The 17,274-nt window shown below is 41.6% G+C and overlaps 3 protein-coding genes across 3 annotated transcripts in view; 2 read left to right on the top strand and 1 right to left on the bottom strand.

Annotated features, from left to right (window-relative positions):
- Nucleotides 1-17,274, top strand: part of LOC106610081 (zinc finger and SCAN domain-containing protein 2) — a 482,712-nt gene that overhangs the window by 73,112 nt on the left and 392,326 nt on the right. The gene's annotated exons all lie outside the window — the stretch shown is intronic.
- Nucleotides 1-17,274, top strand: part of LOC106610133 (zinc finger protein 629) — a 254,819-nt gene that overhangs the window by 1,498 nt on the left and 236,047 nt on the right. The gene's annotated exons all lie outside the window — the stretch shown is intronic.
- LOC106610074 (zinc finger protein 777) lies at nucleotides 806-17,269 on the bottom strand. Its single transcript, XM_014209219.2, has 6 exons — nucleotides 16,777-17,269; nucleotides 16,239-16,369; nucleotides 15,889-16,053; nucleotides 13,315-13,479; nucleotides 12,834-12,945; nucleotides 806-4,792 (listed from the first exon to the last, which is right to left on the bottom strand). Exons 1-6 carry the CDS (start codon nucleotides 17,033-17,035, stop codon nucleotides 3,747-3,749), a joined length of 1,878 nt encoding a protein of 625 aa, XP_014064694.1. The 5' UTR covers nucleotides 17,036-17,269; the 3' UTR covers nucleotides 806-3,746.

Genomic DNA, 17,274 nt, shown 5'->3' with positions numbered 1-17,274 from the left:
ATTGCTTGACAACCATTTTCAGGTCATGCCATATATTTTCAAGCAAAGTGAAGTCAAAACTAACTCGGCCACTCAGGAACATTCAGTCTTCTTGGTAAGCAACTCCAGTGTAGATTTGGCCTTGTGTTTCAGGTTATTGTCCTGCTGAAAGGTGAATTCATCTCCCAGTGTCTGGTGGAAAGCAGACTGAACCAGGTTTTTACTCTAGGATTTTGCCTGTGCTTAGCTCCATTCCACTCCCCAGTCCTTAACGATTACAAGCATACCCATAACATGATGCAGTTACCACGATGACTAAAAATATGGAGAGTGGTACTCCGTAATGTGTTGTATTTGCCCCAAACATGACACTTTGTATTTAGGACAAAAAGGGTTTTTGCCACATTTTTGTAGTAGTGCCTTGTTGCAAACAGGATGAATGTTTTAGAATATTTGTATTCTCGTGTTGAATTCAGTCTTTTCACTCTGTCAATTAGGTTAGTATTGTGGAGTAACTACAATGGTGTTGATCCATCCTCAGTTTTCTCCTATCACAGCTATTAAACTCTGATAATCGTATGTGTGGGGTACAGAGATGAGGCAGTCATAAAAAAACATGTTTTAAACTGTATTATTGCACACAGAGTGAGTCCATGCAATGTATTGTTACTTTTTTACTCCTGAACGTATTTAGGCTTGCCATAAAGGGTTTGAATACGTATTGACTGAACATTTTAGCTTTTAATTTTTTATTAATTTGTAACATTTAAAAAAACATAACATTATGGGGTATTGTGTGTGTGTGTAGGCCAGTGACAAAAAAATCTCAATGTAATCCATTTTTAATTCATGCTTTAACACAAAAATGTGGAAAAAGTCAAGGGGTGTGAATATTTTGAGGGTATTGTATATTTGTGTTTTTTCCCCAACACCAAATACAAACATACACATATTAACAACAACTTACAGACGCACCCAAAAATGACTACAGCTCATCTGCCGAGACGCACATGTTCACACCCCCATCCCTAGTGCCTGCATTGTTGTTTGCTACATTGGCCTTAAATTGTACCAATTTGTGGCTCAGTTGGTAGAGCAATGATGTTTGCAACGCCAGGGTTGTGGGTTCGATTCCCACGGGGGACCAGTATGGGAAAAAATGTATGAAATGTATGCATTCACTACTGTAAGTCGCTCTGGATAAGAGTGTCTGCTAAATGACAAAAATGTAAACGTACCAATTTGTTTTTCTAGGTCACCCATGCTATTTCAATGTGTAATGATGGCGGATTGATTCATTTCCAGGTTTTTTTGTATATATTTTTTCAAGACGAGTGATGAGAGGAGAATCGTCCAGCCATTGTGTATCTCACTACACCCCCATATCCCATGTCTTGAAATTTGACAGATAAAAATGTAATTACCATTGTAATACTTCTGACAGCCAACTTTCTAATTCAACCCATAACTTTTGGATGTCATAGCATTCCCAGAAAGCATGGATTATTGAGTCATTTGTGAATTTTGTCTCTTGCATAATACATTTTAAAAATTAGTTTATACTGGATTAAGTGTACATTTTAACTGTAATTTCATTAGTTATGCACTAACATTCCCTCCATCTTGTGCCAACATCAGTTCTTTTTTAGTCTTGGTTCCCATAGTTTATATTTGTTTATAAGAGATTGTCAGGTGGATATGCTCTCTGCAAGGTTTTGTATATCATATGAACACCCTTTTCTCACTCAAATAAGATTTCCTCAAGGTATCTCTGATGTCCCAAACATTATTGTGATATGTAACTTAAGTTTATTTTTAATTCCGTCAACAGGATGGGGGAGTGAGAGGACATCCCTGTATTGTGCCCCTTTCTAAAGCAATTTCATCAGGTAATGTATTATGAGTATTTTTGATTTATGACATTGATATCATTTTTTATTTAAATGTATTTCAGCTGGAAAATTGAAAGCTTCCAAAGTTTTGAATAGAATATGCAATTTAAGACAGTCGAAAGCCTTTTCGGCATCAACAGCTATTATTGATAAATCTTTATCTAGTTTTTTTGCGTATTGTATTATTAAACATGTCCTTGTATTTGTCTGTCTATTTTTAATCAACCCTGTTTGATATGTATCAAATCTGGTAAGACTTTTGCCATGCTAATGCTTATAAGCATTTGCTATTATTAATTTGTCACAATTTATTAAACTTTTGGGTCTATAATCAGCAGGGGACTCTCCAGATTTTCCTGGTTTTAATATAACTGAAATAACAGTTTGATACATGGAACTAGGACGTACTAAGTGACGAGTGTTGTCATTTGTGTAAATAGGTGTACTTTTCCCTAAAATTGTGCTTTTCTCCATGCTAATGTTTTAATAGTATCCAATATTTATTTTTGGGTGATCTCTGTTTTAAGTAATTGTTATTTGTCTGCTGAAAATTGCTTCAGGGTTCTTGAGTCTAAGGCAATAGGATCCGTCCAACTGTTGTTTAATTCTGATTTATATACATTTTCATAGAAGCTGTTAAAATTGTCATTAATCGCACTGTTTCTAATTACCGCATTTGTCATTTTTAAAACATAAAATGTAGTGTTTTGTGAGAGCTGCCAGATAGTTACCATATTTATTTGCCATTAAGTAGTATGCTTTATTTGAGTTTAACCTGTAGATGTTGGCTCTCTTCAAAAGTAAAAGATCGTATTTCTACTTAAATTCAGAAATTACTTTCTTGTTTACCTTGTAAAGACTTCTATGGGCTTTTTCTAAGATTGAAAGGAAAATAAATCACAAAATCAGATTTTACTTTTGCCAAGTATGATATTATCATTCCCCTAATGTACGCCTTAAAAGGCATCCCAAATTATATTGGGGGTCAGCTTTTCTTTGTCTGCTATTTCTAAATTTGTAATGGTTTTTATTTTTTCATTTAGGTATTTAATACATTCCGGGTCCAGAAGATGCACTCTGTTCATTCTACAGATTCTGTCGCTAAGTGTATTTTCTGTTGATGTAATTAGGCATGATACCGGACAACAATCCAATCTCACTATATCGTGCATTTTTGGGAATAAAAATGGTCAATTCTTGAATAGCTTTTGAGAAAAAAAAAAAAGTAAGTCTTAGTAATCTCTAGGTGTCCTATAAATTATTTGTAGCGATTACATATTCCAGCCTCTTTGGAGGCTCCCTAAATTTGCCTTTTTTATTACTACGTCTGTCAATCTTATCGAACTTGTAATTTGGGTCACCTGCCCTAAATAAAAGTTCCTGTCTGGATTTGATCTAATAGATCTTGCATTCTATCTAAAAGCACCAGATTTGCCCCTGATACAAACACAAAATCGCGAGCTTAGGTTCTGAATGTTTTTTCAAAATTGTGTTATTGATATAGCCTTGTTCTGTTCAATGTTCTCTACCTATTTAGTACTCTTAATAACCCAATTCATGCTGTTTAGTTAAAAAGAATACAAGATAAAAATAGCTGACACCATTCAAACCAATGAGGGTTCAGAAATGTAAAGCCAATTATCTCAGAATCATCTTTTTGCAGATAGAACCTTAGTCTTAAACTCTCTATGTAACATACTTTTTAGACTTAAGGCACATATATGTCACACAATGTCTGGATGAAATATTCTACCCAGGAATATTCAACACTGAAATCTGTGGGTATTTTCTGCTGACAACAATGACAATGTATATTTGTCTTTAATGCAGGGTTTGATCTAAATGTCAGAAGCTATCCAGGGGAATGGTTACTTTCTATGTTAGAGTGGAATGTTTTTTCTGCTGGTGCATCCTGAGGTAGCTCCTCTCTGTTAACCTCTTCCCGCAGTGCGTACTGGCGAATGGCCTCTCTCCCGTGTGGACCTTCAGGTGCATCTTCAGCTGGTCCTGGCGGGAGAACCTCTTCTCACACTGCGTACAGCTGTAGGGTTTCTCCCCTGTGTGGACCCTCTGGTGCCTCTTCAGGTGACCAGCCTGGGCGAAGCGCATGTGACACTGGGTACAGCTGAAGGGTTTCACCCCTGTGTGGACTCTCAGGTGCCTCTTCAGGCTGAAGGAGTGAGAGAAACTGGCCCGGCACAGGTGGCAGCTGAATTGTTTCTCCCCCGTGTGCATCCTCTGGTGGATCTCCAACTGTTGGGGAAAACTGAAGGCTTTCCCACAAAACGAACACGGGAAGCGCTTCTCTTTGGCGCCACCACCTTTACTGATTCTGTCTCCACTACTGTCATTTGTCAATGGGCTTGTGTAGCTATTTAGTGTTGAGGCATTGGCATTGTCTGAGGTCTGGTTTAACATAAGTAGAGTGTGAGGAGGATGAATGCCAGGGAGTGTCTGTGTTATTGCAGGGTCCATATTACAGTTGATAGATCCTATAGAAGGCAGGCTGAAGGCAGCACCTGTTAGGGGGTTAACCTGAGGCGCCATCAGTCTCTCTGAATCACAATTATAGGAGCAGGACGGAGCATCGTAAGCCAAGTCTGTACTCTCCCGTCGCATAAGTTCACTTTCCTGTCCCCGCAGACCAAATCTACGCCTCGCCCTGGTCTCAGCCAGTCTGTTGTCATGGAGACTATGTTCAGATGTTGTTTTGGGTTTGACTGTTTGTTTCTGGTTGTGGTTAACAGTGTTGATCCCCAGCCCAGAGTTGAGGACGCTGTCCCATCCCCTGACCTCCACTATGTCACCTCTGGTCCAGGCCTGCTCGGTGAGGTTGTTCACTGGGCCCTTGGCTGCACCAGTCTGGGTCTGGGAATCCAAAATGGCCACCCATTCTCCTCTGTTAGCCTCCAGCCAACCACCTACAGGAAGAGTTTAGAAAATAGACTTTAAAAACATGGCAGAGAACTCTACATATGGAGTTTTCGTATGTAAACAAAAGTTAAATATTGTGGGGGAAAAAATAGCCACTATTCCCATTGAAGATCTAATACTGTATGTAGGCTATGTGGGTCTTTCTATTAACTACTTGTTACAGCTGTTGATAAGTCACTGATAATAATCAGACCATTTCTCATGTCATTACATTAAGATAAGGGGGAACATAGCTATCTATATTCAATACAATAAACAAGTTCATTTAAAACCTGTTTAACCATTCTCATGGTGGGTGTCTTAATGGATTTGTCCAAAATCAGGTGACATTACTTTTCTGTCCTTGCATTTATGGCTGTGTAAGTTGTTGTATCATATTAAGCATTAATCAGTTCAATTATACACTGCTCAAAAAAATAAAGGGAACACTTAAACAACACAATGTAACTCCAAGTCAATCACACTTCTGTGAAATCAAACTGTCCACTTAGGAAGCAACACCGATTGACAATAAATTACACATACTGTTGTGCAAATGGAATAGACAACAGGTGGAAATTATAGGCAATTAGCAAGACACCCCCAATAAAGGAGTGGTTCTGCAGGTGGGGACCACAGACCACTTCTCAGTTCCTATGCTTCCTGGCTGATGTTTTGGTCACTTTTGAATGCTGGCGGTGCTTTCACTCTAGTGGTAGCATGAGACGGAGTCTACAACCCACACAAGTGGCTCAGGTAGTGCAGCTCATCCAGGATGGCACATCAATGCGAGCTGTGGCAAGAAGGTTTGCTGTGTCTGTCAGCGTAGTGTCCAGAGCATGGAGGCGCTACCAGGAGACAGGCCAGTACATCAGGAGATGTGGAGGAGGCCGTAGGAGGGCAACAACCCAGCAGCAGGACCGCTACCTCCGCCTTTGTGCAAGGTGGAGCAGGAGAAGCACTGCCAGAGCCCTGCAAAATGACCTCCAGCAGGCCACAAATGTGCATGTGTCTGCTCAAACGGTCAGAAACATACTCCATGAGGGTGGTATGAGGGCCCGACGTCCACAGGTGGGGGTTGTGCTTACAGCCCAACACGGTGCAGGACGTTTGGCATTTGCCAGAGAACACCAAGATTGGCAAATTCGCCACTTGCGCCCTGTGCTCTTCACAGATGAAAGCAGGTTCACACTGAACACGTGACAGACGTGACAGAGTCTGGAGACGCCGTGGAGAACGTTCTGCTGCCTGCAACATCCTCCAGCATGACCGGTTTGGCGGTGGGTCAGTCATGGTGTGGGGTGGCATTTTTTGGGGGGGCCGCACAGCCCTCCATGTGCTCGCCAGAGGTAGCCTGACTGCCATTAGGTACCGAGATGAGATCCTCAGACCCCTTGTGAGACCATATGCTGGTGCGGTTGGCCCTGGGTTCCTCCTAATGCAAGACCTCATGTGGCTGGAGTGTGTCAGCAGTTCCTGCAAGAGGAAGGCATTGATGCTATGGACTGGCCCGCCCGTTCCCCAGACCTGAATCCAATTGAGCACATCTGGGACATCATGTCTCGCTCCATCCACCAACGCCACATTGCACCACAGACTGTCCAGGAGTTGGCGGATGCTTTAGTCCAGGTCTGGGAGGAGATCCCTCAGGAGACCATCCGCCACCTCATCAGGAGCATGCCCAGGCGTTGTTGGGAGGTCATACAGGCACGTGGAGGCCACACACACTACTGAGCCTCATTTTGACTTGTTTTAAGGACATTACATCAAAGTTGGATCCGCCTGTAGTGTGGTTTTCCACTTTAATTTTGAGTGTGACTCCAAATCCAGACCTCCATGGGTTGATAAATTGGATTTCCATTGATTATTTTTGTGTGATTTTGTTGTCAGCACATTCAACTATGTAAAGAAAAAAGTATTTAATAAGATTATTTCTTTCATTCAAATCTAGGATGTGTTGTTTAAGTGTTCCCTTTATTTTTTTGAGCAGTATACTTTAAACTTGAACCCTGTAAGATCTACCTTGATCTAGCTGTCGGATAGTTTTTTTGTACAGATATCTCAGAAATGCAGTGTAACTACGTAACATTTTGTGCCTCCTTACACTGAGTATAGGGTTAGGAACATTGCTCTTTCCATGACAGACTGACCAGGTGAATCCAGGTGAAAGAGCTATGATCCCTTATTGATGTCACTTGCTAAATCCACTTCAATCAGTGTAGATGAAAGAGAGGAGACAGGTTGAACAAGGATTTTTAAACCTCGAGACAATTGGGACATGGGTGTGTATGTGTGCCATTCAGATGGTGAATGGGCAAGTCAAAAGATTTAAGTGCCTTTGAACAGGGTATAGTAGTAGGTGCCAGGCGTAGGCCTGTGGCGTCATGAAATTGTCATACTGCGATTGTCATGCAAATAACTGCCGGTCTCACGGTAATTGACAGTTAATTAACATAAACACCTTTAGCTTCTCCTGGCTTCCACTGATCCATTGAATATAGCCTACACCACAATAAATCCATGATTTATTTTAGACGGGTCTAAATAAACATGTTATGTAGAAAATGTAGCCTATTTCAGAAGAACAGAATAGCATATTCTAAGTTGTCTTTATGTTAGGTCTATGCCATATGGCTGTGGGCTACACTAGTTAATTTAGCAGACAAGATTTGCTTAGAATTCCATGGAATTATTTCATATAATTTAATAGTATGAAGAATACAATTGAACATAGCTGAATAAAATAGATAGTGTTGGTGCTGACATCTTCAGGACAGGAATACCGGTTTACTTAACGGAGGAATAAACACACATGTTCATCATTGGTGTTTCAACCAGAACGGGGGAAAATGCACTTTATTTATTTTCGCACATGCGCAGTCATACATCTCTCATAGGGCATGACTGTACGAGTGTAAGAACACAACTCAACAACATATTAGTCCACATGCCAACAGATAGGATATTTTCCCCAAACGATTCCCGAGGGAGTGCGCACATACGGCTTCTGTGTTGAGTGGTTAACAAAGAAACAGGTCCTCCAATCTGCTTAATTTAGACATTTATGCAACTTCAGTTGTGATACAAAAATTAGGCTATACGTTAACATATTGTATACATTCTAGCTGCATGATGTGACTAATGATGATTTGAAAAAAAGTCACATGAAAGGCATGAGCACTGCTCCGTTTCATGCGCAGGCTGTACACTTCATCTCTCATTCACTATTTGACAAGCACTTGATAATATTCTCACCCATCAGACTATTCTTAATTTAATCTGGTCTTTACATATATTGTTGAGTCTGTGAAAAGTAGAGGCCAAGCAAGCCAGGCATATCTCAATATTTCAAAATACAATCGCGGGAAAACATCGTTTAGAAAGCAAATGGTTATTGCTGTAAAGAGAAGACAATGAAAAGACTAATCTGTCTTTAAGTTATCAAAATTCTCAATTTCATTGAACGAACAGTATATCTTATTGGTAATATCCCCGGTGAGAGCGCACTGCACATATTCACTATTTATCATTGTTGGGTCAGTGCTACATAAGTTTGTTTTTGGACAATAATTTCCTCCTTTGCGTCTCCCCTTCTCGTAGGCCTATTATATGGACAATTCTTTGTTTTTGATCTTTGTCAAAATCAGCAGAATAGGTTACCCTGTAATTTGTCGTGTTAAAAATATTATGTTAATGTCACCAGTCATATAAAGTGTAGTAGAATTCCATGACATTTTTTTAAATAAAAAAGGCCAAATTTTTCCTGTGCAAAGAAAGAAACGTTTCTGATATAGCCTATAGTCTAGTCCTACTCTATGCGCTCAGCCATGCATTGAGCAGTCTTTTTTGAGAACAGTGATTGAGTTATATTGTTAACCTAAATTATGACTATCCAATCTACTCATCACATAATGAATAGTAGGCTCTCTCACATAAGTCTGCAAATGCGATGATGCATGGATTGCATTTTTATGGTGAAAATTAGCTTTCCCAAACTTGACACTCACGCACAGCCTTTGTATGCTAGGTAGGCTACACCGGTTGTAAAGTGGATTAATGTGCTTCATTTGAAGAATTTAGCAATAAATATAGCAGCACAAGAAAGCTGGGATCCTCTTTTAAATCGTTGCCAGTCAAAACTCTGTTTTCACACGCGATTGCGCAATGAATGGACCTCCCGGACCAGGCCCAAATCCCATTATTCACATAAAGAAAAGACGAAGATACAGGGGGGCACCTTGTGAGAATTCGTCGGCGAGTGGGTAACCCGCCTCTAACATCCATTCTATTGGCCAACGTGCAATCACTGGAGAATAAACTGGATGAGCTCCGTTTGAGACTATCCTATCAACAGGACATTAAACTGTAATATCTTATGTTTCACAGTGTCATGGCTGAACGACGACACGGATAATATACAGTTGGCTGGGTTTTCTGTGCATCGGCAGGACAGAACAGCTACATCCAGTAATACGAGGAGTTTCGGTGTGTGTCTATTTGTCAATAACAGCTGGTGCGTGATATCTAATATTAAGGAAGTCTCGAGTACCTCATGATAAGCTGTTGACCACACTATCTATATTTTCTGTAGCCGTCTATTTTCCAACCACAAACCGATTTTGGCACGAAGACCGCACTCAACGAGCTGTATGCCATAAGCAAACAAAATGCTCATCCAGAAGTGGCGCTCCTAGTGGCCGGGGACTTTGATGCAAGTAAACTTAAATCCATTTTACCTCATTTCTACCAGCATGTGCAACCAGAGGGGGGGGAAACAGTAGACCACCTTTACTCCACACACAGAGATGCATACAAACCTCTCTTGCCCTCCATTTGGCAAACTTGACCATAACTCTATCCTCCTGATTCCTGCTTACAAGAAAAAAACTAAAGCAGGAAGTACCAGTGACTCACTCAATACGGAAGTGGTCAGGTGACGCGGATGCTACGCTACAGGACTGTTTTGCTAGCACAGACTGGAATATGTTCCGGGATTCATCCAATGGCATTGAGGAATATACCACCTCAGTCACTGGCTTCATCAATAAGTGCATTGACGACATCGTCCCCACAGTGACTGTACATACATATCCCAAACAGAAGCCATGGCAACATTCGCACTGAGCTAAAGGGTAGAGCTGCCGCTTTCAAGGAGCGGAACACAAATCCGGATGCTTATAAGAAATCTCACTATGCCCCCAGACGACCCATCAAACGCTCGTCGGATGTGGCATGGCTTGAAAACTATTACGGACTACAAAGGGAAACCCGACGGGCTTAATAATGCCTTTTATGCTTGCTTCAAGGCTAGCAACACTGAAGCATGCATGAGAGCACCAGCTGTTCCGGGCGACTGTGTGATCACGCTCTCTCCGCAGCCGATGTGCGCAAGACCTTTAAACAGGTCAACATTCACAAGGCGGCGGGGCCAGATGGATTACCAGGACGTGTACTCAGAGCACCAACTGTCAAGTGTCTTCACTGACATTTTCAACCTCTCCCCGATCGAGTCTGTAATACCTACATGTTTCAAGCAGACCACCATAGTCCCTGTGCCCAAGAAAGTGAAGGTAACCTGCCTAAATGACAACCGACCCGTAGCACTCACGTCGGTAGCCATGAAGTGCTTTGAAAGGCTGGTCATGGCTCACATGAACACCATCATCACGGAAACCCTAGACCCAATTCGCATACCGCCCCAACAGATCCACAGATGACGCAATCGCACTCCACAGTGCCCTTTTCCACCTGGACAAAAAAAACACCTATGTTAACTGTTTCTTAAAACGGCATTGTTGGTTAAGGGCTTGTAAGAAAGCAGTTCACAGTAAGGTCTACACCTGTTGTATTCGGCACATGTGACAAAAATGTATTTGATTTGATTTTGACTGGGCTTATAAAAACACATCTGTCACTAGGCTCTGTAGGCTATGTGCTCTCCAACCGTGTTCCAGGGTCCCTAGGCGTATAGGCTACATTTGGAGTTATTTAGCCAGTTTACCTTATCAAAACTATGGGCTAGGCTACATGATGTGTGTGACTATGAGACTGCACACATTGACCCTCATTGACAAGTTATAATATTGTAACCCATCAGACTACTCTCAATTTAATCTTGTCTTTACATATACTAAATAATATATATGTGTGAAATTAGTTTTGATTTAGAATGGGCCATTATCATGCACCTGTTGGAACAAGGGGGAAAAACATACATGTATGCACTTAAATAGCAAATGGAAGACGCTTTTTCTGTGGTTCATTTTCATGCCAGCCAGGTAGGCTACTCCCGTTGTAAAGCAAAGTAATGTGCTTAATATTATGAAAGTTGACAAATAAATATGGTAGGCCTAGAAAGCTGATGGGATCCTCTTTTTAATAGAGGCTATCAAAACTCTTGATTTTTGATTGCATTTGCATTGATGTAAGTGTGATTAGAGCAGGGCTCTCCAACCCTGTTCCTGGAGAGCTACTGTCCTGTAGGTTTTCACTCCAACCCTGTTCCTGGAGAGCTACTGTCCTGTAGGTTTTCACTCCAACTCTGTTCCTGGAGAGCTACTGTCCTGTAGGTTTTCACTCTAACCCTGTTCCTGGAGAGCTACTGTCCTGTAGGTTTTCACTCTAACCCTGTTCCTGGAGAGCTACTGTCCAGTAGGTTTTCACTCCAACCCTAATCTACCACAACTGATTCTAATAATTAGCTGGTTGATAAACTGAACCAGGTTAGTTAACTGGGGTTGGAGCAAAAACCTACAGGACAGTAGCTCTCCAGGAACAGTGTAGTAGACCCCTTGGAATAGAGTGACAATAGAGCGCTAAGTACCAGGCCATTAGCGACTGGCAGTTAGCAAGTTTGGTATGCTTCTAATGACCATCAGCGACAGAGTGCAGTTTTGGAGAAGCCTAGTTACTGTCACATGGAATTTGACTGTGGTCATGACTCGGTAATACGTACACCGTAACAGCCCTAGCCAGGCGCACCGGTTTGAGTGTGTCAAGAACTGGAAGTTTCCCGTGTGTATCAACAATGATCCACGACCCAAAGGATATCCAGTCAACTTGACACAACTGTGGGAAGCATTGGAGTCAACATGGGCCAGCATCCCTGTGGAACTATGAATTATTCTGGGTATAATGACAAATTTCACAGCCTAGTGGGCTTCATCACAACATGATCTGGTAATGAAAAATTCATTTTAGTTTCCATGTTACACCTGCAGTTTTAAACAATACAACAGGCTTGAAGTTTAGCCTACTTGAACTTGAAGCTCAGAAATGTAAGTATTGGAATTAGCCTACCTTGAAAATCAGACATTTCCTGAATTTGGTGCTACATCTTGGCACTAACCTCCTTGTAATTATTGTAACCAATGTACAAGTTCTCCTGCTCCCTTATAATTATCCTTGATTTCTTTTTTGATCCGTTTTTGTGAGTGGCCACTTTCGTTTGTTTCCCGCTGCTTCAATTGAAGGGTGCTGCACTACTCTGTTGCGTTAAAACCACGTGTGGTTATTATGAGGATGACATCATCTAATGCTGGCTTCAACTTGGCTTTCCATACAAATCCTTCCAGTGCAAAAGGAACCTGGTTTTTGGTGGCTTTCTCATTATAAAAACAGCAATGGTGAGATACAAATGGTGAGATTAATGCTACCGTTATTCATGGCTTTATTATGTGTGGCTGCATCAGAATGTAATAATAATCATTTGTATATCAATGCATTGACAAGGCCTAAAAATTCATTATTCTTAAAAGTGGTAATGGGGTCCTTGAAAATTACAATTACGTGCTTGAAAATATCCCTGAAAGTCCTTGAATTTGACTTGCGAATGTCTGTATGAACCCTTCTTAAAGGATGTATAGTCTTGGGCCTATGTTGTTGTATAGGTGGCGTTAAGGGACAATTTGCATATATTCCTCTAAGTACAGGTATGTGGAACTGCATGAAAATCATTTTGATTTTGCTTCAAACCATTTAGAAATGTTGATCCTAATATCACACATTGGCCCCATTATTTATAGAAAGACCCATGTATGTATCCCTTACCTTGCTCCCCCATCTTTTGTCCACTCAGCAGGTCAATGCTCTCTGGTCTGTCTTCTATTGTCTCCTCTTTGACCAGCAGCAGATCAGGCTTCCCATCCTCCATGTCTACTGGCTGTAAGAGATAGAGTGAGAGGATGTTGGATCAAGAAATCTGATATGAGCATCCTGCTATGGAGAATCTTCTGATTGGGCAATGAGGGATTGCTATGAGTACTATGCAAACATGTCACTTAATTTGATTACTTACATTATTTAATAGTTTTAGAATTCAAATGCATGGTCAAGACCTGGGCTCATATCCACAAAGCATAAAATAGTAAGATTGCTGATCGAGTATCAGGTTCCCACCTGTCTATATAGTCTTATTCATTATTATCTAAAAGGCAAAACTGATCTTAGATCAGCACTCCTACTCTAAGAGGTTTTGTGGATACAGGCCCTGACATAATACCATTCAGACAGTAGTTCACAGTGGACTCACCTCAGTGAGACTGTGTGTGGTCCTGTGCTGATCAGCTGGTTCCTCTGTGGGTTCAGGAGAAGGTGTAGTCTGGTTGTCATCCATGACCATGTTCCCCTCAGGGTTCCCCAGACTCTCCTCACACCCCTCCTCCTTCCCCAGCAGCACCTCTGGACCCTCATCTTCCTGGAAGAGACAGGTGATACAGATTACACAGACATACACTTCCTCAGGTACGTAAACACACACAGATAATAAACACACTTTCAACATGGAGTGTTTACCCACCCCCACTATGTTTGAGTCCTATACTGTAGTTACAAAATGACTTCATTGTTGTTAAATCCATCATGGAGGACATAAATATGATGTTGTGGGTAAAAACAAGTCAGCTATGATAAGTCATCAGACAAACCTGACTAAACTATTTTGACGTGTACAATAGGTATGTTAGGTATGTCTGTGTAGGTATATTTAGTAAGTGTATAATGGTTATAAAGCCTTGTCGGGTGTATGCAGAATAGGGTGAGATCAGATATTAAAGAGTGTCTCCGTAGCCATGTTTCCATCCAATTGGCGACACATTTTCATGCGAATATTCTAAAAACAAAATGCGCATTTTCACACCAGAGATGCGTTTCCATCAAATTGACTTGTTGCAGATGAAAGGCTGATGATGTAGCGCACATAAAAATACCTTTTACAGTTAAATTCCATGTACCGAATTAAAAAATACAAGTTAAGTGGGTTTCCATCACATTTTCAACTCTATTGATGTTTTTCTCAAAAAATAATGTAGGGAGTGTGCCCACTCTGGTATTGGCAGTGTGTTCAAGCCAACAGTGCTATCTGCACGTATAGTCTACATGATGAGATTATTATTATGGACAAAAGAGTGATATTATTTGTATTTGTCAAATGGCAACCAATATTTATTTATTGGAAAGGACCATCTAGTTCATCACCATGCACTTTCACCACCCTGTGAAATCCATCATTATTTATTTCATATTTTGCATAATAAACTGTTTTCCTGACAAGTCGTAGCGGGAGGACCACACAACATAAGTGTTTCCACTGACATTTCTAACATAATTGACATTACTCAGTCACAAAAAGATCCCATCTTGTCTAGCGTACTTTGTTTTGTCGACATTTGGAAAGTTGACCGAAAATGTTTCTGTTTCAATCAGGCCTATCATTACATTTTTTTATCCGACATGTACTTTTCTCACATAAAAAGGTTGGATTGAAACCTTGTTAATTACAGTCTTGGAATGAAAAGTCCCATTTTATGTTTATTAAACATAAACAAGTGTTAAATAAACCATATGAAAACAAAAGATATCCTACACAGTACAAACACAATATGTAACAGACTTTTTAGGCTTATATATGCCTTATATATCACAATGTCTGGATGCAATTTCTACCCAGGAATATTCAACACTGAAATTTGTTACTCTCGTTATTCCAAATGCATCTGTGGATCTTCTCTACTGACAATGAATCTTTGTCTCAGGGTTAGATCTAAGCTATCGAGTGGAATGGTTACTTTCTATGTTATAGAGTGGAATGGTTTTTCTGCTGGTGTATCCTGAGGTATCTCCTCTCAGAGAACCTTTTTCCGCAGTGTGAACAGCCGAATGGCCTTTCTCCCGTGTGGACCTTCAGGTGCATCTTCAGATGGTCCTGGCGGGAGAACCTCTTCTCACACTGTTTACAGCTGTAGGGTTTCTCCCCTGTGTGGACCCTCTGGTGCTTTTTCAGGTTGCCAGCCTGGGCAAAGCACATATGACACTGGGTACAGCTAAAGGGTTTCACCCCTGTGTGAACCCTCTGGTGAATCTCGACCTTTTTGGGGCAGCTAAAGCCTTTGTTACAGAACATGCAGAGGAACTGTTTCTCTTTACTATTGCCCGATGTGGCTCCCCCTCTCTGAGCCTGGGCTCTAGCCATGTCGTTTGAGTTCAATACCTGATCGAAAAGGACGTGGCCGTGTGAATCGGAAGTCCCCATCGACGTGGACACTGGGTCGCGATCCCTGAGCGTGTATAAAGGGGAGAGGGTAGTGACATTTGGATTTGTTTCTAAGCTTCCCCTGTAATCTAAGAAATCTGTGCCCTGTGACTGTCCGTCTCCTAGGTGATTATCTGCATTCCATGCGGGAGGAGCGTCACCCTCCACTTTCACAGTCACCTCATCTATCATTATAACCTCCCCTTTCTTATCTAGGCACCCTTCAGAGTATACACTACTACTATACCGGTTCCAGTCCCCTCTAGATAGATCAGTCTGTGTCTCTAAACCCAAGGGTATGTTGCCAGGGTCCATCTCTGTAGTGTAAGAACAAGACAGATCATCACCACCAGTGTCTAACGCGTCACCATCACCATCCCCACAATAATTAACCGTTCCCTGGCTCTGGTGAAATACTGGTAAGTACTCTGAGCCGGGAGCAGGAGGACAGACCAGTCTCCCCAGCCTCTCTGGGTCTGATCTGTGGTCAGATCCTGTGTGTAAGAGTCTGTGTGTTACAGTTAATGTCTTGGTGTCTGTCTGTGACTTGAGGACGGCGTTCAGCGTTCCACTGACCTCCGTGATACTGTGCCGGGTCCTGGGCTGAGCTGGGGCAGTGGTGGTGTCCTCCATGGCTACAGCCGCCTCTCCAGTCTGGATGTCTCTGCTGTGCCGTAGGTCATCCTCTCCTTCAGACCTCTCCTGCTTGACCCCAGGACCTGCAGCCTCTGCATCTGTAGACTGACACGAAGAGAAGAGGTTATTACCGGGTACATGAGTTTAATTGGATAACAATGTTGTCAGGAAGTCTCACAAGCTCCCATATGGCATATAAATAAAGGTGTTCATGAATAGCTGAGGGGAGCCATTCTGAAATAAACAGGCTACATTGGTATGTAATTTTGATCTAATACTATTACACTAACCTCTATCACGATAATGTGCTGGGTTGTGGTTCCATTCCCCTCATCAACAGTGATTGGTTGGTCATCTCCCCATGTATTGTGTCCCACTGGCTTCACAAAGCTCCTGTGGCCTCCAGTGAGATGTCCTTCACCTGAGAGAGTAAATGGGGGGATAAGAGGTGTTTAGGTTAGGGACTCAATGCTCTATATATTGTACACTATTGACAAGTCTAGAATTGGCAAGGATGTAAAGTAGCACTTCGCATAACTTCATATATTAATCATATATCATGCCTCATTGTATTCAATTAGTAAATCATAGGAAATGCATTAAACATGAATCTGGTTAGAATATGACATTGTGTCTTTGTGCAAGATAGCTAAGTAATCAGGGGAATTATTGCATACTATCCAAAAACTGACCAAGACCCAATTCCAGTTAACCATATGTGGTTAACACATCTACAGTCACACATGTGCAGAGGGGAATGGGGCGACAGGCACTGAGCTATCTATGAACCGCGGCAGGCCGCGCACCGCGGCCTTCTACAAAATGTACCTCTTGCCATTCCTCTGTATCGGTCGAGGATCTTGACACTACTGGGACGACTGGCAATGACGCGCTCTCGTGCCACCTTCAGTTCCAGTAGCTGTAGTTTCCTCCGCAATCCCCTGTTTTCTTTCTGGCTTTGAGTTATTTCCAAACGAAACACTGCATAATCGTCGTCTACGAGTTTACAGATCTCTGCCACGGCTGCATTCGCTAGCACCTCCATAATGGAGGCTATTTGAGTGTGAAAAACCATACAGTTAGCCATTGTTAGCTAACGTTAGCAGCTAACTAGCATTACCTAGATAACGTATATCAACCAAGACCGGTATCCAACACGAATTAAATACTACGTGGGGTAAGTATGTGATGCTGTGCAGTTAAATTAGTCATAATCTTAGTTCCATGGTGTTCATAAAAGTCTAAATAACAACGCTAACGTGGAAATTGTTCTTGGTCGTTTACTTCCGTTTACATGGATGATTGGCGTCATAGTTCAAAGGGTGT

Source organism: Salmo salar, chromosome ssa08 (genome assembly GCF_905237065.1).
Source record: "Salmo salar chromosome ssa08, Ssal_v3.1, whole genome shotgun sequence".
Lineage (NCBI taxonomy): Eukaryota > Metazoa > Chordata > Actinopteri > Salmoniformes > Salmonidae > Salmo > Salmo salar.
The sequence above is the reverse complement of the archived record's forward strand: the minus strand, read 5'-3'. Positions and strand labels throughout refer to the sequence as shown.